Source organism: Accipiter gentilis, chromosome 28 (genome assembly GCF_929443795.1).
Source record: "Accipiter gentilis chromosome 28, bAccGen1.1, whole genome shotgun sequence".
Classification (NCBI taxonomy): domain Eukaryota; kingdom Metazoa; phylum Chordata; class Aves; order Accipitriformes; family Accipitridae; genus Astur; species Astur gentilis.
In genome coordinates, this window is record NC_064907.1 from 4,860,301 (window position 1) to 4,882,927 (window position 22,627).

General features: G+C 41.6%; 1 protein-coding gene across 1 annotated transcript in view; it reads left to right on the plus strand.

Annotated features, from left to right (window-relative positions):
- LOC126051804 (protein ELYS-like) overlaps positions 1-20,544 on the plus strand; it is a 38,700-nt gene extending 18,156 nt beyond the window's left edge. The window contains exons 17-32 of the mRNA XM_049831496.1: positions 731-854; positions 967-1,023; positions 1,773-1,919; positions 2,656-2,843; positions 3,016-3,160; positions 3,254-3,385; positions 7,416-7,563; positions 7,652-7,793; positions 8,371-8,457; positions 8,823-9,042; positions 10,347-10,544; positions 11,805-12,219; positions 14,094-14,196; positions 15,106-15,212; positions 15,752-15,936; positions 18,790-20,544. Of these exons, the coding sequence (XP_049687453.1) occupies positions 731-854; positions 967-1,023; positions 1,773-1,919; positions 2,656-2,843; positions 3,016-3,160; positions 3,254-3,385; positions 7,416-7,563; positions 7,652-7,793; positions 8,371-8,457; positions 8,823-9,042; positions 10,347-10,544; positions 11,805-12,219; positions 14,094-14,196; positions 15,106-15,212; positions 15,752-15,936; positions 18,790-20,544 (4,153 nt within the window). The remainder of the gene's footprint in view (positions 1-730; positions 855-966; positions 1,024-1,772; positions 1,920-2,655; positions 2,844-3,015; positions 3,161-3,253; positions 3,386-7,415; positions 7,564-7,651; positions 7,794-8,370; positions 8,458-8,822; positions 9,043-10,346; positions 10,545-11,804; positions 12,220-14,093; positions 14,197-15,105; positions 15,213-15,751; positions 15,937-18,789) is intronic.
- The last annotated feature ends 2,083 nt before the right edge of the window (positions 20,545-22,627 follow it).

A 22,627-nucleotide genomic window follows, 5' to 3' on the forward strand; every position in this document is an offset into this window, starting at 1 on the left:
CTTTCTGCTTCTTATGATGGGGAAATGAAAGGGTAGTGTCCCAGTCAGCCAATGATTGCGATGGACTTGTGAAGAAAGCAATTTTTAAAGGTTCACCCATCCGTGGTTGTAATGGTCTGTGCATAGAAACATAATGGGGATGTGCATAGAAACATAAATGCTGCTTAAGATGACACTAAACTTCACCTGTATGCTCAGCTTTCTGAAAACAACTTTTTTTCAGTAAGAAAAGTGAGATGCTGAGAACAAAATCTGAACTTTCCGTGGTGTTGTCTTCTTCTCACAGCTGTGTATTGGAACACTCCAACGGGAGGCATTAGACTTGCGTTAAAGAATAGTCCTGGTATTTTGACACTGTTGCGTTTCCTCTGTTAGACAGTAGGAGAGTGGTTATTTCTGGCACATAAAAAACTTAGTTCACACTTCCTTTGTACTACAAGACAACAAAAGAGAAAACCTGAAAACGAAAAGGTCCCTTAGTAGGGGAGCTTTCCAGGATGTCTATTTGGAATTCCTCTAATAATTCAGTATGATCTAACAAAGATCTTTCATCTGACTCAGACATTCCTTTCATGTGCCGTTTCAAGTCATAATCATGCCTTTGTGTGTTTGTCACTTTCTTTGCCTCGTGGGAGCTTTTTTTTGTTTGGTTTGACTGGAGGAGATCTGTTACACTGAGAGGCTGGAATCAGTGTTTGACTCTCCAAATCCTTGCTACCTTTTGTTCCAGAGGAAAATGGGATTCTGACTGCTTGATGATTGATGGAATGGTTTCCCAGTTAGGAGACCAAGTTGAGAAGTTGTGGCGGAGAGATGAAGGAGGAACTGGGAAATACCCACCTGCTAGTTTACACGTGAGTGTTATGTTCACTGTAAACAGCAACGAACCCCCCAAAGCCCCACCCAAAAGCCAATGATTGATGAAAGACAGGAGTTTTTAAAAAACTTTTGATTTTTCATTTTCAGGCACTGCTGGATCTCTATTTGCTAGAAGGCATTGAAGAAAGCTACAAACATGCAATTGTATCCTTTCTCGTTATGTTTACTACACCTTCAGTATACGCACATAAATGTTCTTAAATGTTTGTCACCTGCGCGTTTAATAACGTTTTTGAATTTATGCTTCCAACACAGTGCAAGTGAAAACATTTAGTTTAGAATGGAGATGTGGACAGGAGCGTTGTTTTATTTCTTTGTACTGTGGATTCTTGATGGTTGTTTTTTTTTTAATGTTTTGTTGCAAAGTCTTTTCTGACATGCGAAAACAGGTTTACTAAGAAATGTTAAAGATAAAAATCTCCCTTGGTTTTTCTGAAAACTTAGCACAGTTTTTAATTTTTTAAAGCACCCGTATCTGTAGCAAATGGCCGCTTACTAGGATGATGCAGTAATACGTGCTGCTTGAGAGCAGAAGGATTTCTAACCGGTACCTGATTTTTGCCCAATTCTTCCGTCTTCCAGCCCAGATAGCAGTGCTTGCTTTTGTTCTGTTAGAAGTGCAGGCACATGGAATAAGAAAGAGAGAGAAGAGAAAAGTCATTGGGCAGAAACTTATTTTTTAAGCTGCTGAAATATACAGAATTACATGCAGTTTTGTGGTTAGGACCTGACCGTCCTCAGGTTATAATAGCTCAAAATGGCCAGACTAATACGGCAGTGTTTTCTGCTTCCTACCACTTGTATATTCTGATTTCACTGTGTTTTTCGAAACGTGATGTGATAAATGTTTGGTCTTCCAAATTTGTTAGCCTTAACTAGATACTTGATGTCAGACAATTTACTTGCTGCTAGATATCACGCATTCCTTTCCGAATAAAACAGAGACGTCAGTCAACTCCTTCCCAACTGCCTTTGCTATCCCCTGGGGACTTGTTAAGCTTGTTGAAGGCTTTTGGCTTCTAGATCACAATGATTACGAAGTAAGTACGTTACAGTTCAGTTAGACATCCCTTACAGTCCAAAGCTGTAATCTGTAAAATGATTTTAAAAAATCGGTGCTTAGCTGATAACAGGTGCTACAACATTAGAAGCCCTTTTGTCATACTGCTACGACATCTTCAGCAATAAGTTATAATCTGAAATTTTCTTTTAGCCACTTTGACAGGAAATTGATTAAAACAAAGAAGAAATCAACTTTAATAATGCTTGATACTTGAATTTTCAAAGCCATCCATTTAGGTTGTTTTCAGCAGACCGATGGAGCGCTTTCTCAAAGACAGTGTTTTAGGTACTTTAAATATTAAAACGATGATCATAGCAGCAAGGTTTGAGGCAGAAGACTGCAGAAGTGACTGTTCAACCTAATTCATGTTCTTTCTGATGCTGAAGGTTGTTCTTTGCCTGTCACGAAGTTAATATATCTGTTTGTCTGGGAGAACAGCTTATTATTTGGTAATGTATTTATAAAAAGTGGTGTTTGTACACAGAGATTTGGTTACTCTGGAAAAGTGTGAATTACTCCTTTTAAAACACTCACTTTGTTCTGTACGGCTAACTGGATTTTTTTTTTGCAAATACTTGAGAATTTTTATTTACAGTAGTTAGTCATCTAAGTTTATTTAAGACACGTCCACCCTTACTTAAGATACTTTTGAATGTTCTTGTGGCGTGCGTGCATGTGCATATCGTAATACACCTGACCTCTAACCTCTACAGAATTCACTGGCCCTGCTCTTTCATCCAGCTACAATCAAAACTGTGTCATGGCAGCACAGGAGAATTATTCAATCCCTGATGTGCCAAGGAGAGCATAGGCGAGCCCTCAGATACCTACAGATGATGAAGCCAGCAATGCCAAGCAGCAGTGAAGTGCGGCTTTTCCTCACTGTGTTGTTGTCCAATAGGTAAAGAAACCTGTCCCACCGTTTTGGCATTCAAATATTGTGAAAGGTGGAGAACAAATAATACGAATCACCATCCCCTAACTTCCCTTTAAACTCTGAAGACAGTAGTTTGGGGGCATCTTTTTGGTTACACTATTAGTAAGCCTTTACGTCTCAAAAAATTTAATTACAGGTGCGTGGTGGAGGCTTGGGGTCTGTTGCGGCAACATGCCACCAGGTTAAACATCGAAGAGCTGTTAAAACACGTGTATGAAATCTGTCAGGAGATGGGACTAATGGAAGACTTACTGAAGCTACCTTTCACAGGCACTGAACAAGTAAGTGTGGACACGACAAAAATCTTAATGGTCTCTTTGAAAAGAGAAGAGGCAGAATCATAACAGATTTTTGAAATGTGTTATTTCGCATAGGAGTGTTTGGAGAAGATTTTACAGAGCGACGCTGCTGTTCGGAATCCTAGATTTCCTTTAGACCACCATGTGCAGCGTGCCAACTATATCCCAGTGCTGCAGTCGAATCGTTCAATGAACGTTAATCTTACGGTAAGCATGAAAGTTCTGTCAAGTGTGCAGGTTTCTGGTAGGTGTTACTGACCATTTTTGGTAGTAAATAAAATAAAAATCAATGCTTTGTTTTTTGTACCATTCTTTGAAATACTAGGAATAAGTTTCTGTTACAGCTGAACCTAAAAGTTGAACAAAATATTTCACTACTCCAAAGCTACTGCGTGAAGTTATAAATTAAGTGTTGCAGACCATTGTCGACTCCACTTAGAATAGTTTGTTTGCATCTAAGGAATAATGGTTTAGAATGCTGAACGCTGTTTGTGTCACTCCTTTCTGTGGCATGAAGAGTATGTTGTATGTCACCTCTTGAATCTTACACACAACTTTATTTTTCTAGCTGAGAGCAGTCTGGATGCCAATCCACAGGTAAAATCTGTGTGCTGGCTTGGTTTTCTTTTTATTTCCTCCAGTTATAGCATGAGCTCTGGGATTCCACAACTTCTGTTTTACCCCTTTGATGACAGAAATTCTTATCTAACTTCTATTTCTCAGAACAGCCAGATTAAATTTTGCGTTTTGCAAACTTCTGTTATGAATCTGTGATACTTTTTCTGTTTTCCGGAAACATAGTTTTCTAGTGAATCGCACTTATAAGGTGGTCTTGGAAGATTTAGGTCCTGCATTTGAAAACTTTCCTTCGGCCAGAAGGTGTGTGTAGGTAGCCTTTTCTTACTTGTTTTAATGTTCACATCATTGCGTCCACCGTAATTTGCAGTTGCCCTGTGCATTCAGTCATCTCGGACACTGGTGTTTCAGGAAAAAGACAAGGGAAAGCCTGCTATTTCGTAAGCCATTTGAAAATTGCAGGTGAGAACAAGAGGATCGGAGTAAGGTTCTGCCGAGTGCCAGAATTGTTTCAACTTGAAGTTGTAGGTTCTGTTCTTATCCTAGTCTGCCGTGCCCTTTGCTGAAATTACCAGGTGGAATTGGTGTGTGCCGAGGAGTAGAACTTGCTGCTCCTCTGTGCAGTGGCGGTATTGTACAGTATCTGTGGAGGAAATGTATTCACTAATTAGAAATAGCAGAGATAGTTGTGTGCAATGAACTTCTTGTAATCAGTTGCCTTCTTTCTTTATGCTTTTTGATCATCAGAATGATGGTGAGCCTCCCTTGAGCGAGAGAGCAGTTGCCAGAAATTCTACATTGGACCAATATGGCAAGATCCTTCCTAGAGTTCAAAGGAAGCTGGCCGTAGGGAGAGCCAAGCCTTACCACTTGCTTTCATTGGTCTCAAGAGAAGGTAATGTTTAGGGGAGGGAAATGCAATGGACAACTGACCACAACTTTGATCACACAAGGCTGATATTTTTTCCCCTCTTGCTTTACAGTCGCAGGACCAAAGCCGTTATCAACAGTACCAAAACAAGCACGTGCAGGAAATGTGCGTACAAGAGCAACGTTCATCAGTAATATATTGTCCAAAATTGGAGAAGTAGGGGTAGGAAGTGAGCAGAAAACCAGTTGCTCACGCCGTGATAGGTAAGCTGCCTTTTAACAAAGTTTAGTCTTGAGCTGCGTGTTTGAAGGGAGAGAGAGAGAGAAATCCACTTGAATTATGTTTGTGTTTTGGAGGGAAGGGGCACCTGAATAAAGCTTTCTTTGGCTTTTTTGCACCTACAAGATATAACATTTAAGAATCAATTCATCGTAAGTAATACTTGGAGCGAGAGTTCTTCTGCTATGATAATCTCATTTATGCAAATACATCTATTGACATTACAGTAAATGTGTTTACAGAATTTAAGGTAGCTGAAATGAAAACCGTGATTGCCAACAAGCTATTGGTGTACAGGTTTTGGTAGACTTGATTGTGTGATCAAATAGTAATCTTTTACCACTTTGCGCCCAGTTTCTGCTTCGTTTCTGCCGTTTTGTTTTTTTTTTACTTGAAACTAGGCAGAATTATAAAGAGCAAAAAAGAAGCTAGCAGTTGTCAGATGGTTTTCCTAGAGGTGGTATATTCAAGGTGAAACTTGAATTCTGGTACGTTTGGAGTTGAGGGGAGTGAAAGTCAGTTACATTTTCCTTTCAATTCTAGGCCTAGTCATACCAGTCATAGCATGTCCTCTCCCTGATGCAGAGCTGCCCGATGCATTTGTTGGGACACCCGTTAACAAAATTTAGCTTTGTACCTGTTAAAGAAAGGTCAGCTTGGGGACACAACCAAGTGGAGAATTTGAAGTGGCCCCAGCAGTGAAATGCAGAGGAATTTTCTTCTGACGTGAGAACTACATCACTTGTGCCACGTAAAATTGCATTACTCTTGCCTCAGATGGCAGGGATTTAGGAAATTCAGTGTGACATGTCACGAAATAATGAAAAAGCAAGAGAAGGCCTGTAACTTGTTCATGGGCCTGATACATCAGCCCAGCAGTGAGGGTTCACCTGTATTTCTTGTTCCTTGAATGTTTTTGTTATGTATCACCTCAGATGTCTTGAGCGCAGCGTGATTTTATTTCATTTATTTTATTATATGTTGATATTTTCAATTGTGTATCTTCACAGATTGCTGGATTCGCTGGTTTATCCTGTTCCTTCAAGTTCTGCAGCACAGGGTGGTAGCTGGCAGTCACCATGCAGCGCTTCTACTTCATTCATGGCACCCAGCCCGCTGAAACCAAATATGCTTGGTTCCATCTCACAAAAGAATTTTTCAAGAGCATCGGAGCTGAATTTACTGGAGACACCTCTTGTGGTTAAGGTTTGTGTTTTAAAAAACAGGATCAACCAACCGAAGCAAAAGCCTGTAAGCTTTGTTTAACATGAAACCACCACAGTATTTAACACAAACCCGGTTGGATTCAGACTGTGGAATATTTTCAGCATGCGTGTGGTTATTGGACGTAGAATCCTTTTGGAAGCAGGACAAAGTTGGGAACAGCCTTGAAGAGGGAAAGTTTAGTTCTAAGTTAACTGCTGTACGCACATTGTCCCATAGCTTTGTGAATACTTTGTTCCATGCAATAAAACGAGTGTAAGTTAAAAAATGGACTTCTCAGTACACATAGATCCTTAGAGATGCAATCTGTAGCTTAACCATCTCATTGTTTAAGTGCTCAATAGCTCTGTGGAGTTTGACTTGCATGCCTACAAGCAAGAATGTATATGCTTCCGTTTCTTAATCCACTTAAGGGAATGACAACGTAAGGGATGCCAGTTAAGCGATGTCAGTCTCTGTCAAATTCAGTGATGGCTTTTTGCAGGGATTCTACGTATTGATGCTTGTGTTAAACTCTCTTTCCATTCACCGCCATCAAACTCTCCTCATGTAAGGAAATAACGACGGACCCATCTTCTTGGTGCTGCTCTTTTTGCCTTTGCCTACCTGAACAGAATAGTAGTGATCTCTCTGAATTATAACCTTTTTCTTCTTACTAACTATTGTCCATATCGTTAAGCTGGTTTCATTCTCTTCCTTTTAAACCCATTCAATACTGTAAAATCTTTTCTGAGCTGACGTAAGGAGACCTGAACGCTTCTAGATGAAGATGTGTAGGTATGTTTACAGCAGTGTCACTTCATTCAGTCCAGTGCGTGGATTGATTAATCAGAGAAGAAAGAAGGTATCGCTGTTGCTTTGCCGATTGCCATTTCTCATGGCAGTGTTTTCAGTTGCTGTATCTGGGGTAGCATTTGAAGCTGTATGCCTTGTAGAAGAGCAGTGTAGATATGGCAAAAGTTACTGGGATGGGAGATAGCATTGCAGACAAGAAGATGCCATATCCTTGTTTCTTCAGGAAATTAATTTGAACACTAATGTTTTATGTTGCATTAATAAAAAAGAAAAAAAAAAGAAGAAAGAAGCCAAAAGAGTCATAAGAAACATAAAACGCATGGTTTTTATACCATTAAGTTTTTTGTCCATTTGGAAAAAGAGCAGTGCAGAGGCTAAACTTTGTCCTCTCTGCTGGTACAAACTCAGTTTAATTTGAACTAATACTTTAGTTGTGTGCAATGAACTTCTTGTAATCAGTTACCTTCTTTCTTTATGCTTTTTGATCATCAGAATGATGGTGAGCCTCCCTTGAGCGAGAGAGCAGTTGCCAGAAATTCTACATTGGACCAATATGGCAAGATCCTTCCTAGAGTTCAAAGGAAGCTGGCCGTAGGGAGAGCCAAGCCTTACCACTTGCCTTCATCGGTCTCAAGAGAAGGTAATTTTTAGGGGAGGGAAATACAATGGACAACTGACCACGACTTTGATCACACAAGGCTGATATTTTTTCCCCTCTTGCTTTACAGTCGCAGGACCAAAGCCGTTATCAACAGTAACAAAACAAGCATGTGCAGGAAATGTGCATACGTTCATCAGTAATGTATTGGCAAAAATTAGAGAAGTAGGGGTAGGAAGTGAGCAGAAAACCAGTTGCTCACGCCGTGATAGGTAAGCAGCCTTTTAACAAAGTTTAGTCTTGAGCTGCGTGTTTGGAGGGGGAGAGAGAGAGAGAGAGAGAGAGAGAGAAATCCACTTGAATTATGTTAGTGTTTTGGAGGGAAGGGGCACCTGAATAAAGCTTTCTTTGGCTTTTTTGCACCTACAAGATATAACATTTAAGAATCAATTCATCGTAAGTAATACTTGGAGCGAGAGTTCTTCTGCTATGATAATCTCATTTATGCAAATACATCTATTGACATTACAGTAAATGTGTTTACAGAATTTAAGGTAGCTGAAATGAAAACCGTGATTGCCAACAAGCTATTGGTGTACAGGTTTTGGTAGACTTGATTGTGTGATCAAATAGTAATCTTTTACCACTTTGTGCCCAGTTTCTGCTTCGTTTCTGCCGTTTTGTTTTTTTTTTTAACTCAAAACCAGGCAGAATTATAAAGAGCAAAAAAGAAGCTAGCAGTTGTCAGATGGTTTTCCTAGAGGTGGTATATTCAAGGTGAAACTTGAATTCTGGTACGTTTGGACTTGAGGGGAGTGAAAGTCAGTTACATTTTCCTTTCAATTCTAGGCCTAGAGCTACAGAACCACCAGTCATAGCACGTCCTCTCCCTGATGCAGAGTTGCCCGATGCGTTTGTTGGGACACCCGTTAACAAAATTTAGCTTTGTACCTGTTAAAGAAAAGGTCGGCTTGGGGACACAACTAAGTGGAGAATTTGAAGTGGCCCCAGCAGTGAAATGCAGAGGAATTTTCTTCTGACGTGAGAACTACATCACTTGTGCCACGTAAAATTGCATTACTCTTGCCTCAGATGGCAGGGATTTAGGAAATTCAGTGTGACATGTCACGAAATAATGAAAAAGCAAGAGAAGGCCTGTAACTTGTTCATGGGCCTGATACATCAGCCCAGCAGTGAGGGTTCACCTGTATTTCTTGTTCCTTGAATGTTTTTGTTATGTATCACCTCAGATGTCTTGAGCGCAGCGTGATTTTATTTCATTTATTTTATTATATGTTGATATTTTCAATTGTGTATCTTCACAGATTGCTGGATTCACTGGTTTATCCTGTTCCTTCAAGTTCTGCAGCACAGGGTGGTAGCTGGCAGTCACCATGCAGCGCTTCTACTTCATTCATGGCACCCAGCCCGCTGAAACCAAATATGCTTGGTTCCATCTCACAAAAGAATTTTTCAAGAGTATCGGAGCTGAATTTACTGGAGACACCTCTTGTGGTTAAGGTTTGTGTTTTAAAAAACAGGATCAACCAACCGAAGCAAAAGCCTGTAAGCTTTGTTTAACATGAAACCACCACAGTATTTAACACAAACCCGGTTGGATTCAGACTGTGGAATATTTTCAGCATGCGTGTGGTTATTGGACGTAGAATCCTTTTGGAAGCAGGACAAAGTTGGGAACAGCCTTGAAGAGGGAAAGTTTAGTTCTAAGTTAACTGCTGTACGCACATTGTCCCATAGCTTTGTGAATACTTTGTTCCATGCAATAAAACGAGTGTAAGTTAAAAAATGGACTTCTCAGTACACATAGATCCTTAGAGATGCAATCTGTAGCTTAACCATCTCATTGTTTAAGTGCTCAATAGCTCTGTGGAGTTTGACTTGCATGCCTACAAGCAAGAATGTATATGCTTCCGTTTCTTAAGGGAATGACAACGTAAGTGATGCCAGTTAAGCGATGTCAGTCTCTGTCAAATTCAGTGATGGCTTTTTGCAGGGATTCTACGTATTGATGCTTGTGTTAAACTCTCTTTCCATTCACCGCCATCAAACTCTCCTCATGTAAGGAAATAACGACGGACCAATCTTCTTGGTGCTGCTCTTTTTGCCTTTGCCTACCTGAACAGAATAGTAGTGATCTCTCTGAATTATAACCTTTTTCTTCTTACTAACTATTGTCCATATCGTTAAGCTGGTTTCATTCTCTTCCTTTTAAACCCATTCAATACTGTAAAATCTTTTCTGAGCTGACGTAAGGAGACCTGAACGCTTCTAGATGAAGATGTGTAGGTATGTTTACAGCAGTGTCACTTCATTCAGTCCAGTGCGTGGATTGATTAATCAGAGAAGAAAGAAGGTATCGCTGTTGCTTTGCCGATTGCCATTTCTCATGGCAGTGTTTTCAGTTGCTGTATCTGGGGTATCATTTGAAGTTGTATGCCTTGTAGAAGAGCAGTGTAGCTGTGGCAAAAATTACTGGGATGGGAGATAGCATTGCAGACGACAAGATGCCATATCCTTGTTTCTTCAGAAAATTAATTTGAACACTAACATTTTATGTTGCATTAACAAAAAAGAAAAAAAAAAAGAAGAAAGAAGCCAAAAGAGTCATAAGAAACATAAAACGCCTGGGTTTTATACCATTAAGTTTTTTGTCCCTTTGGAAAAAGAGCAGTGCAGAGGATAAACTTTGTCCTCTCTGCTGGTACAAACTCAGTTTAATTTGAACTAATACTTTTGACAAGTGAAGTCTTCTGTTTTGAAGATTTAACAGGTCTTCAATTAAATATTTTTATTTCTTTTCATAGAGATCTAAAGTTTTGGCCACAGCTGCTTCTGGTCTTCCTGCGTTTACTCCTCGGTCTATTCTCAGATCCAGCGTTCGCACTACACCCCAAGCAACTCCTTCTGCATCTCCAGGACAATCTCTACCTCCTCCTCTACGAGCAAAGGAGCGTAGAGTATCTTTCAGGGAAGAGAACTTGAATGCCAAATGGACTGTTGGGGTAAGCTGGCCTGTAGTTAGTGATCTTTATAGTTAAAGGCTTTAGAGACTGTGATTTGATTTAGTGTTTTTCAAGTTTTCCAAAACTCCTTATATTGAGAACTGGAATAGCAAATCAGAACGGCAGACTTGATTTGGTCAAAAAAGGTTATGTTAGACCTTCTGTAACATCACCTGCCTGCAGGAAGATATTCATAACAAATACCAGGGACCTTGGTGGTTTTTACTCCAGCATCGCTAGGCACTGTGATTGTTCCAAATTGCATGTGTGCAGCTTCCCGCTATACCTTTTGAAATGGTGGTATGGCAGGAAGGTAAGGAATACAGATTGAGTCAGTTGTTTGGGTTCGTTAAGCTTTGTGAAGGAAACACCTCTGAAAGCAGCAAAAGTCATGAGCCGCATTTACTTTCAGTCTCTCTTTTTGCAAGGACTGGGTTTCCTTAAGTTATGGTACAAATAGACTGCCGATGAAGAGAGCTGTATGGCTGTCTCTTCTCTAGCCCTAAAGTTCTCGGTTTTGCTTCTTGCCTTGCACCAGCGATAGCATTCGTATAGTTGTCAAATGAAGTCTGTCCACCTGGAAGTTGCCCCCTTCTGCTCCTCCTTTTGTTCTGTCAGGTGGCTTCCCTGATTCAGCTCGTCATGCGGTTGCCAAAGTAACGTACCAAACGGATGGGGGCATGTGCTAGTATCTACCTGTAGGAGCTTTCCTGTCTTAACCTGTTTTTATCGTACCTGTTATTGCCTGTTAGAAAGAGCTACTCAACTGTAAGAAGAGGCTCTCTCTCCTGTAGGAAGTTCTTAGTAATAGTGCAGCGTGGCCGGATTAATTTCCTTGTTCCACGCCACAGGCATAGTGAACGCTAAAATATGTTAGTAGTGCATACAAGCTGAAAAGGCAAGCATAAAAAAAGAGAAATCTTGGAGTTACGATTTTAGGTATGCAAAGCTCCCTCTTCTTGAAAACACAGTAGTGAACCCAATGAACAGCCTTGAGATGACAGGGTAAGCAAGCACTTGCAAGGCCCACTTCATCTTAATTCCCCAAGGCTGTGGAAACTCAATAAGCAGTCAACAGTGTGACTGGTTTTTACACTCTGCTTTAAAAGCTAAGATAGTGCTCGAATGAGAACTAATTTTGTAGCGCCCTGCTTAAGGAAAACTGACAAATATTGGTATATATTTGTTCTATTTTTGTCTTGCTTTGACAAAAAGCATATGTGTGATCTTGATTGTGAACTTTCTTTTTAAAAAATAAAGGTAACGGAAGATAATAAAGCACCATCTGGAGTTTCATCTGAGCATCATCACGGAGTGGTGGAGGATGCTTGGTCTGAAAGTAGAGATGAACCAACTCTGTTTCCTCTGAGCAATCCCGAGGAAGATGGTGCTGAAGTGGAAGAGTCTGGAGATGGTTTGGAGAAAAAGGATGTCAGCAAAGAAAACAGTAACTTCTCTGCCAGGTCGGACCAAGCTGCTTTGGAGTATCATGATGCAAAATCACCTGGCGATTTTGAAGATGAAGTCATCTTTATAGCTGCTAATCCAGCTAATTCTTCCACTGAAGAAACTGCCGATTTTGAAGAACTGGAGAAGGAGGAAGACAGTGAAATAGTTGAAGAGAAACCCTTCCCAATGGAACAACCAGATTCCTCAGAACTAAGAAAAGCAGCTGGTATGTTTCCTGGTATGATAACCTAAGCTTCTGCATTTCTCGGATGTCTTCAAAAGGCTAAATTACTGATGGGTGCAACAGTCCATGATGAGCATTCACAAATGTCCCAGGCACTTCCTTGTCCTAGGCTTTTAAACTTGCCACTGTGTTTTGAGTCCTTTTTTAGGTCTCGTGGACATTCTGAATGTATACTGCTTTTGGCAGGCACTTCTTGTGTGTAATTGCAGCGGAGAGGCAGCAGTGACTTGTGGGAGTTTTGAGAGGGGTACAAGTTGAAAACTTAGGCTTCTGGTTCTGTTTTAGGGGTACTTCTGTAGGCTGCAGGTTTTTTTACAGCACGTTTAGCGTATGGCGTGCTTTGACTAGATAGGTAATTTTTTGTTGTTCTTTTGTTTTTTTACCCCCCTCGTTAGTGCTCAGTTAAATAGTTTTCTTTGGGAAGTGAGTCTGCTTGTGTATCTGCTTCTCATTACAGCTATGCTTGCTCCTTTTGCTGGCTCAACGGCTTATGCAGCCTTTTCCAAACCTATTTCAGCTGGTCTTTGGTAATTCAGCTCCATTCAACTCATTCAAGCCAGTGCGGCTGCTGAGGATGTGTTCATATGAGCAGGTCTGCTGGCAGGTTAGAAGAGATGTCACTCACTAGGTGGTGAGCAGTGATGAAGAGCTGGGAATGACAGTAGTGCAGGAACAGGGAGAAGATGTGTAAACACAGCTACAGTCAGGATTGGACAAACAGAGCTCAGTCCGCTCAGCTCCTTATAACAAAAGTTTGCTATTCCTGGGAGAGGTATGCAAGTGTCGGAGTTCTGCGTCCGAGGTCTCGAAACAGTTTGTAGTGGGGAGCGTGTACTCCGGTATCAGTGCATCATATGCAGCCTGATTCAGTCCTAAGCCCGAGATGATTCTGGAGGATCCTGGAGAGTGACTGCTGCTACTGAAGTTCCTCAGCTCCTCTTCTTTTTCAATAAGAGGAGTGCCCAGACAGGGGCTCCGTGTACATGGGAATTCAGACCTGGGGTTCTCCAGGTCTGAGTGTTTCTAGTAAGACAGGTCAAAACATTTGCCTGTCTGATTTTAGCTGCCCTGTGTTTGGACAAGAAATCAAGGGCGCTTTTCCTTAAAAACAATGATGAGGTCCTAATCATTAAAGAATAACCTTATGAAGAAAGTTTGTCATTGCCGGACTATGGTACAAAGAGTTCTGTACAATTTCAGTACTCTGGAAGCGTTAGAGGGCAGTCAGTATAGCTCTTGTTTGGCCTGAGCTAGCAAAGTTATCCCAGTCCTGCGTACTGTCTGCAAAGGTAATTGTTGGATCTGCAGGAAGCAGACAGCAGAAACAAAGAAGAAAAGGAGGAGGGTGTTTCTAAAATTTGGCCTGTTGAGAGAAAAACAGGCTAGCAAGCAGTTGGGTTTCAACAGCACCAGTCAATCGCTAGAGAAAAGAACGGGAGACGACCTTAGATGCATTCTTGTAGAAGAGGGGAAACGAAATCAAGAGAGGAAAGAAGCATTGCTGGGATTAGTTAAATATCCAAAGAGAAATAAGAAAAACTTATGACCCGATTTTAAGAAGGAGGGATGTTTCCTGAGGTTTTTATGTATTAGGTCAGTAACATATCAAGTTGAGTTTGTAAACAGAATGTCAATGGCCATGCTGTTTTCTTGACGGAAATTACGCGTCAGACTTCTTCTTTTACTGGAAAGAAGAATTCAGACCTTCTGTGCATCTGAAGTCTTGGTAGCATTATTTTGTTAGGTCACCATCCTAGGTGAAATGCGTTACCGGCTCTCTTGAAAATCATATGAGCATTTTAAAAGAAATGATGTTAAGTGCAACAGGGAAGTCACCCATCTGTCTGTTTTTGTAGGATTTGTGGAAGAATCAAATGCTGAACGTCTTACCCTTCCTGAGGATGGTAAATGGTTGTTTCAAGCTGCTGAGGCTGCTACTTCTGGGACTGCAAGTGAAGGGTAAGTTTAGGAAATAGATAACACCTTTAGGTTCACACAACATGTGACTGCTGGCTTTCCTGTGTTTGAAAACTATGATTTTTGAGCTGGTATTGGTTCTGTCCTGTGTTCTTAAATACAACAGGTTTCCTGTTCCTTTCTGTCTGTGGACAGAACTAATGTGGCGTGAATAGAAGTGAAATTGACGAGCTGTCACTTTGAGCCTTTTTTCTCAAATCATTGCAGACCCCAAAGTAGTGGGCTGAGGACTTCATTCAGCAGGCTGTATGCACCTTTCTACAGTTTGAGGGGGCTACTAAGCAGATACTGTGAAGAGAAGCCCTGCTTTTGTCGGAATGTTATGTCGGTGAAAATTACACCTGAGATTCCTGTAACTTTAGTGGGTTTATTGCGCGGCTTGAATACTTTCTGGCAGTATTTTATACACTTAATTTCTATTTTCTGTGTGTGGTCAATTAGCATCTATTTGTTTCTGGAAAGGGAAGCAGTTTTCTCACCAGGTACTTGAAAAGCTGCAACTGCTTAGTGAGAGATGTTAGCGATGAAATAACCCTTAATTTCAAGTGGTAACTTACAGTGGCACACACTTTTGTTCTGTTGGTTCTAGACCTCGAGTATGGCAGTTGCGCTCTTTCTACAGAAGACAAATAATATATTATTCTTTAATACAACTCTGTTGTTATGTTATTATCCAGTGTGAGGTAGCTGGGAAGAATGTTAAGTACTTGATTCGTTGCACAAGATGAGTCGGGAATTGAATGTCGATGTGTTGGTAAAGGAATTTCTAATTTTTCTTAATTTTTTTCTGTTTGGAAACTTGAAGACTTTACAGTGAGAAAGTAATTTGTAAAGCTCTTCAAGGTTTGTTTTGAAGCTTTATGATGTATTTCTCTCTTTCTGTTCATGCAGTGAAGCAAACCAGCAGGAGTCCAAAATGTCCTCTTCATCAGCAGAAAAAGCCATACCAGTTGCAACAAACCCACAGCTTTCTGAATCCCTGCAGGCAGAGGGTGAATGTACGTACAGTATGTGGGAGATGTTATGTGAGTTAAGGTAGCTGAACGCCTCAAGTAAAACGTGCAGTTTGCCATAGCGCTACAGGCGTCTCAGACTGAAGTAGTACTAGCATGTTACTGCTACCTTTCATTAAACCGTAGAGGGAAGAATACCCTCCTCAGAGAAAGTCCTTGTAGAAAATGCATAGCCAATGTTCCTGTTCTGGATAAAGGTACTGAGAACACTGGTAGAATGTAAAATATTAGAAGGAGAGATCAGTATTTATTTCGGTGTTGTACACCACTACTAACTTGTGTGCTATGGGATCTGCTGCTTGAGTTACTATTTTGAAAGATGATGCATGCCTCAGTATTCCGGCTGTGAAGAATAACTAGCTGCCAGGTAGATGGTTCTGGTTTCTAGCGTTTGGGGAAAGCCCGATGTATGTGGCAGGATGGAGAACCGTATTCTTGGCTCCTGCTCCCTCTGTTACTTCCTGTTGCTTAAACGCATCTCATTTGTAGAGCAGTTAAGTTAAAATCATATAAATCTCTTCCAGCTGTGATACGTACCCTTGACAGCGAGGATGTGGTCAGTACTCATTCAGAAAATTGCCTTGAGGGGAAGTGTGTGGATTTACCTGAAGAACGTAACCCAGAAGCAGCTGAAGATGAAGGAAACGTTCCTTTTCCACAGGAAGAAGTAACTGTTTGTAACAATCTTCCTAAAACTGAGGAAATTAATGTAAGTAAACTATTTTCCCATTTTCTACAAAAGAGAAAATACCTTGCAAATTGAGGACAGTCCTGTCTAACCGACAATTAGAAGGCACACAAAACCCTCTCAGTTTCTTTAGCTGGGGAACACAAGTCCAAACCTCGTTGGGTAAGGGCAGATAGGTTTTTCTCCTATGCATTTGCTGTACCTATAACACAGAATAGAACCTGCCAAGACTTGGGCCTTTGAGAGCTGTAGGAGTGCCAAAAACGGCCTAAATATTCTTTAAAATCACCATGCCTTCATTTGGTTTGCTAGACTGTAAATGTTTCTTATTTGACTTAAAAAAAGAAATAGTTTTAATGTTGAAGACAATAAGAAAAGTTGGGGAGCACAGCTTTTCAATACCGGAGGCCGTTTACCAAATGACAAAATGACGTGGGAACCAAACTCATTTTCAGAATGATTTGGGTGCTTAGGTCCTTTGCTATTTGTTCCTTATTAACACAAAGAGAACTCCCAGTAATGAGTTAATTTCAGTGTCAAGATATTTCCAGCTACCTAAAACTCTTTTTGTGTGTGTGTGAAAATGTGGGGGTTTTAACATCTCAACTTTGTAAAATATGAATTTTAAAAGGTTGTTCACAAGGGCTGAAAATCAGAGCCGGAGATTCCTCAGTTGTCGCAGGTTGTCCCCATTGTTCTCACTTCTGCTGGGGCCGAGGAGTGATTTGGATTCATTGTGGATGTCCTCTAAGTAGCATATAGAGTATGCTGTCGATTTCCTGTAGGGTTGTACTCACAGGAATTAGGAATAGTTAGAGTGAAATACAAACTGAAAGGTAGGCGTAGCACAAATAGATTGGTCTTCAGCAACAGAAGATGCTTTTCGGTGTCCCAGATTTCAGATGAAGTTGAATAGGCAGTCGCCTACGTAGCTCGTCTCGGCTTTGGGGTTTAGGACAATGCTCTAGAGAAGATGATTATAGACTTGGGAATACATAAATCACGCCCTTATGGGAGTAAATGGAAAATTTGGGATGGGAAGAAGGGAGCCGGCATGTGAGACGGTCACAAAGCTGCTGCAGTCATTCCTGTAGCAGTAGAGTGAAGGTTTTCCTGCTTTCGTTACGACTGGTTCTTACTGAGTTATACGTAAACATGTCTTTTTGGCTTGTCTACCTTCACTGAATTTAGGACAAACTACTTACTACTGTCTTGGTTGCAGATTTATAAGCATAAAAGGAAAGTTTATGCAGACTGAGAGGGTTGTCAAACATTGAAATGTGCTGCCCAGGGAAGTGGTTGAGTCACCACCCCTGGAGATATTCAAAAAGCGAGTGGACGGGGTACTTCAGGACATGGTTTAGTGGGCATGGTTAATGGTTGGACTCGATGATCTTGAAGGTCTTTTCCAACCTAAATGATTCTACGATTCTATGATTCTATGACTAGTGTTTCTCGAATTTAGCTTTGAAGCGTGGCACGTTGCTAGATGCGTGTTGCGCAACTACATGCACTTGTTCTCAAATTTGCGCTAATACCTCGCTTGCGGTCTGTGCTCCCTGCCGTGCTGTTAATGGCCGGTGGGAACCGGGCTGGAGTTGCCCTGTTGTTGTACTTTGTAACGCCGGCTTATGACAGGGTAGAATTGCTGGTGGTCGTGAAACTAGTCTGGTATTTGTACTCGGTATTGCCGTCACCTTCGTACTTCGGGAGCCATCCATCAGCAACTATTAGTAATTACAGCTTTTAGCTTTTTTCCTCGGCGAGCCCGCCTATGGGGGCCATCTCCGTACTTGGGGTGCCATCGCCTGGAGACTGTTAATGATTACACTGTTTACCTTTTCTCCTTGGGGAGCCAGCCTAGGGAGGAGAAATCTGCCCGCATCTTCCCCTTCTCTGCCAGGCTAATTACAATAGTGTTTGAGGACTTTGAAAATTTGCATATCCTTGGGCTGCTGAAACCAGCATGGTCCTATGCGAGGTCTCCTGCATGTCGTTCGGGTCTTGTTTAGGGTTGAACAACTGTTTAAGAATACGATAAAAGATGATGCTTTAGCAACTTTTGACAAGGCAGGAGGCAAGAAAATAAGCAGATTCTATGGAGGCTCCCGCTGAGTGGCTTCTTCCTTCTGCCCTCTTTGGCTAGCACTGTGACTTAGAGGGTTGGGCAAAGGTCTTCACGCGTTGATTAAATTATCTTGGCCATCTGAGTCACTTGAAATACATAACAGAGACTACTTTTGTTCTCAACATAAAAGCTTGAGTGTCTCATGTGGCTCTAGCAGGAGAGAATAATTGCTCAGTATGGGGAGCTACAAAGGCTGAGAGGGAGGTATTTAGAATCTATGTGTTGTCTCCTGCAATCCAAGTGATTCCTTAAAGTGCGGTGTTGAGTTGTGCGATGTGATACCTGGCCAGTTTGACTAAGTGTTGCGGTGACAACTATGATGACCGAAACTTTAAGCTTGGGGGACATCGTTGTACTTTACCCCGTTAGATGTAGAGTCGGTCACTCTGTGTGGATTTGTAGTCAGTCCGGAAAGTACTGCAATGTGATGATTACTGCCAGCTGGGTATACAGCTTGTATTGTAAAACTGGTCACTTTGTTCACGGGGGGTGGCAAATCGTTAGTCAGGAACAGAAGTATCAGAAATGGAGCATGTGATTCCATACACGGAATACTCTGTTCTCTGTCCCTTAGACGCATAAACTTTTATCTGTAGTAGAGAGTACCTTGTATGTTTCTAACTTTACGTTTGGTGGCGATCTGAAAGGAAAAGCAGCATTTCACTGTCCTTAGCTTCATCTAGCTCAGCCTGAAGTTAGTCTGTTTGGTAACTGATAATGCATTAAGAGACATTTTTTAACTTCAGGTTATTGAAGATGGTGCGGTTAAGGCACAAGCCTCGGAAGCAGCACCTGAAACATCACCATATAGTGAACTACATCCCTCAGGCAATCTTCAGTACAGCCATGATACTACAGAGCAACAGCTTGCATGTCATTTGCCTGATAACAGAGATGGTGAATGTGATGCAGCTGAGGGAGATGGAGAGCTTTTTCCATCTCAGAGTAATTCTACTTTAGTCTTGGAAGGAGAAGAAGGTGAAGCAGAGGTGGGAGACCCTACATTAGTAGATGCTTCTAAAGCAGCTGGCACAACAACAGAGGAAAAACCTGTCAACAGTTTAGGAAATACTGAAACCCAAGAGCATGTTACCAACTCAGTGTCCACTGTAACTAGTGATCGGGCATCTCAAAATATTGCAGAGCCGCTCCCGTATGTGCCTGAACCCATTAAGGCAGCTATTGCTGAGAACATACTGGATGCAATCAAAGACACAAGAAGTAAAGAATTTACATCTGAAGTTGTAGAACAATCTATTCATGAAACCACAGGTAAAAAGGTAACTGGATTCCAGAAGGCAAAAGCTCCCTTAAGAACTGTGCCAGAAGGAGTGGAAGACGAAACCAGCGTACGTCAAGTAGAGTACGGCATTGCTCCTAGAACACGTGCAAGGGGACAGCTGAGTAGAAGTCTAAGTACTCCATCGGCAGGCACTCAGCAGCTACTGAAGACAGGCAAACCAGGTCTGTTTGCACTGTCTCCAAGGAGAAGTACCAGGCGAACAAAAGAAGCACCTGAGACTTCTAGTCTTCAAACAGAAGAAAATGCTCAAGAGGAGCAAATGCTTGTGATGCCTGTTACTCCTAGGAGAGGCAGGAAGCCTAAACCAAGTAGTGCAGAAAAAGTAGAAAGCAGTCTTTCTGATGGACGAACATTGTCCCTCCCTACACAGTCCGGAGCCGCTACTCCAAGAAGATTAAGGAGAGCGAAGGAAGCTGCAGCTGAACTCTTGGGAGAGGCTAACGAGGAAACTTCTCTTGCTGAAGGTAGCATTATCGCTTCTGCTACTTCCCAAAGGACTAGAGGAGGGAAAAGTTCAGCAGGAGGTCAAGAAACTGGCCAGACTGACACTGGTCATAAGATAAAAACGTCAGTCAGTCCCAGCAGAAGTGCAAGAAAACTGAAAAGCGTTAATTTACAATTTATGCAAAATATTGTCAAAGATCAAGAGGTGCAGCCTAGTGCCCAACTCCTTTTACCGGTGCCAGCTAAAAGAGGCAGAAGAAGAAAAATGAGTTCATCAGAAGTTTCAGAAAATTCTGACCTTGATCTGTCTAAATCATCGCTTCCTCAAACAGAATTCAAACTTCCCATCACTCCGAGAAGAAGGGCCAGGAAGCGGGCACAAAATCTCCTGGCAGACACAGAATCTCTCTCTGCTCAGGAAGACATGTGTGCAGGTGGGAAAGTGGGAATCCTTGATACTCCTAAGAGGAGAATAAGAGGAGTCCCACCTGCTAAACTAGAAAAAACGGATGCTCCTGACCAAAGAGCTGCCCAGCCAAACCAGGAATCAAGCACACCCACGACTACAGTAGGAACAGGACGTCGGGGCAGAAAGAGACGATTAGTATTGGAGGAGAGCACAGGGGAGGAGGCCGTCCCCCAAGGACCTGCTGGCAGTCCTTTGATGCTAGAAGAGAGAAACCCATCAAAATGTGCTGCAATAATAAGATCTGTAATGGATCGTATTACAAGAACATGCCTAGTGTGTAAATAAAGCCGGAGGTAACTCTCAGGGTTGTCAGTGCAATACATTTATTTGCTGGAAATTCATCGGTTCCCATGTAACTAATCAGAAATAGCTTAGGTGTTGATTTCTGGTGGGGAAAAAAACAAGCTACAGGCAGAAACCAGTCCATAGTTTCTTGTGAGTTGTTAGGCAATACTTGTAACCTATTAGTCTAGGCCAATCTGAAAATACAAAGAGAGAATAGGATTTCAAGTAATAAGACAGCATTTGTTTCCTATTCTCTTTTACTTTTGCCTTCTATGCAAAACTTCCAGGTTTCCATTCCAGGAATGCTTTTTTCACCAAAGCAGTCAAGATCATGAGTCTCTTTGATAAGCCTGGAGATAAATGTACCGCAGTTCCTTTTGAATTAAAGCTGTTCCTAAAATGCAATGCATTTTCCAATGCACTGTGCTGTGCGGATGACCAATCTGTGAGGTAGTGGGAAAAATGCAAGTTACAGTCACTGATGTGGCTTGTTCGTTCAGGTCACTCACTCCTTGGCTGTGACTCTGACCTGGCAAGGTCCAAGAGCAGGCTTATCCCACAGCAGTCATTGGTGTGGTGCGCGTTGCTGTTGAACTTGGTTTCAATCCAGCCTAAATCGTGAATTCTTAGTGAATGACTGATTGCTTGTATTTTGGTACTACGACTGCAACTTCAATACACAGAGAGAGAAAGGTGAGGAGGTAGGTGTGCGATTTCTATGAGCACCAACAGCACAAGCATATGTAGAATCCTTCTGGAAGCAGGACGTTGGGAACAGTCTTGAAGAGGGGAAGTTTAGTTCTAAGTTAACTGCAGTACGCACATTGTCCCATAGCTTTCTGAAATACACTCGTGTTTATTGCAGGGAACAAAGTAAGTTAACATTGGACTTCTCAATATACTTAAGCCGTTAGAGATGCAATTTGTAGCTTAACCATCTCATTATTTAAGTGCTCAATGGCTCTGTAGAGTTTGACTTGCGTGCCCACAAGCAAGAATGTATATGTTTCTTAATCCACTTAAGGGAATGACAACCTAAGCGAGGCCAGTTAAGCAATCTCAGTCTCCATCAAATTCAGTGATGGCTTTTTGTAGGAATTTTACTTGTCTTAAACGGTCTTTCCATTCACTGCCATCAGACTCTTCTCATGTAAGGACATAACTGACCAATCTTCTTGGTGCTGATCTTTTTGGCTTTGCCTACCTGAACAGAATAGTTGTGATCTCAATCTTCAATACAGCTGTGATACTACAGAGCAACAGTTGCATGGGATTTGCCTGGTAATAGAGATGGTGAATGTGATGCAGCTGTGGGAGATGAAGAGATTTTTTCTATCTCAAAAGAGTAATTTTCAGAACTTTAGGAGGAAAATTTCTTATGTAAAGTACTTCAGTAAGGGTCACCAATATTAGCTTTACTCATTACATTTTTCATTTGTCTTACCTAGTTAATGACATAATGCAAGTGATCAACCAAAAGGAAAATACTATTAAGAGCTATATTCCGTTTTCCTCCAAGTTTCAAAATAAAGGATGATGTAGAATGTAAAAACCGAGATGGACTTAACCAGTTTTGGTAGACCTTAGCTACAACAACAAAAACACCCCCAACAACCACCACCACCAAACACCCCACCCAGAAAAACCCTGAACCACCACCAGCTTGTAGGGCCACTCAGGCCTCCCAGCCCTGGCACCGCTGGCCACCATGGGGAGAAGAACTGCCGTGTTGCTGATGACGGTCTCATTGACAAACCCTACTCTTTGTGCTTTCTCTTCTATTTTAGTGCAAGTCACTACAGGCAAGCTAGTAAGAATGAAAGTCAACATACCTTATGACAACAGTACAGAGTCACCTGGTCTCTATAATAACCCAGGGGGAAAAAAGAGACAAAACCGTTCCTTAAGCTCTGAGAAAGAACAACTACTCTTTTATTTCACTATGGGCACTAGGGCTTTGAAAGCAAGAACACCACAAAGCAATAGCGCCCCTCCCAAACAGGCATGAGGAGTAACTAGTTGTTTCATCTGCTAAGGCACTTGTTATCCAGGGCCTGCCTGCTTTTAATAGTTGCAGACTGGG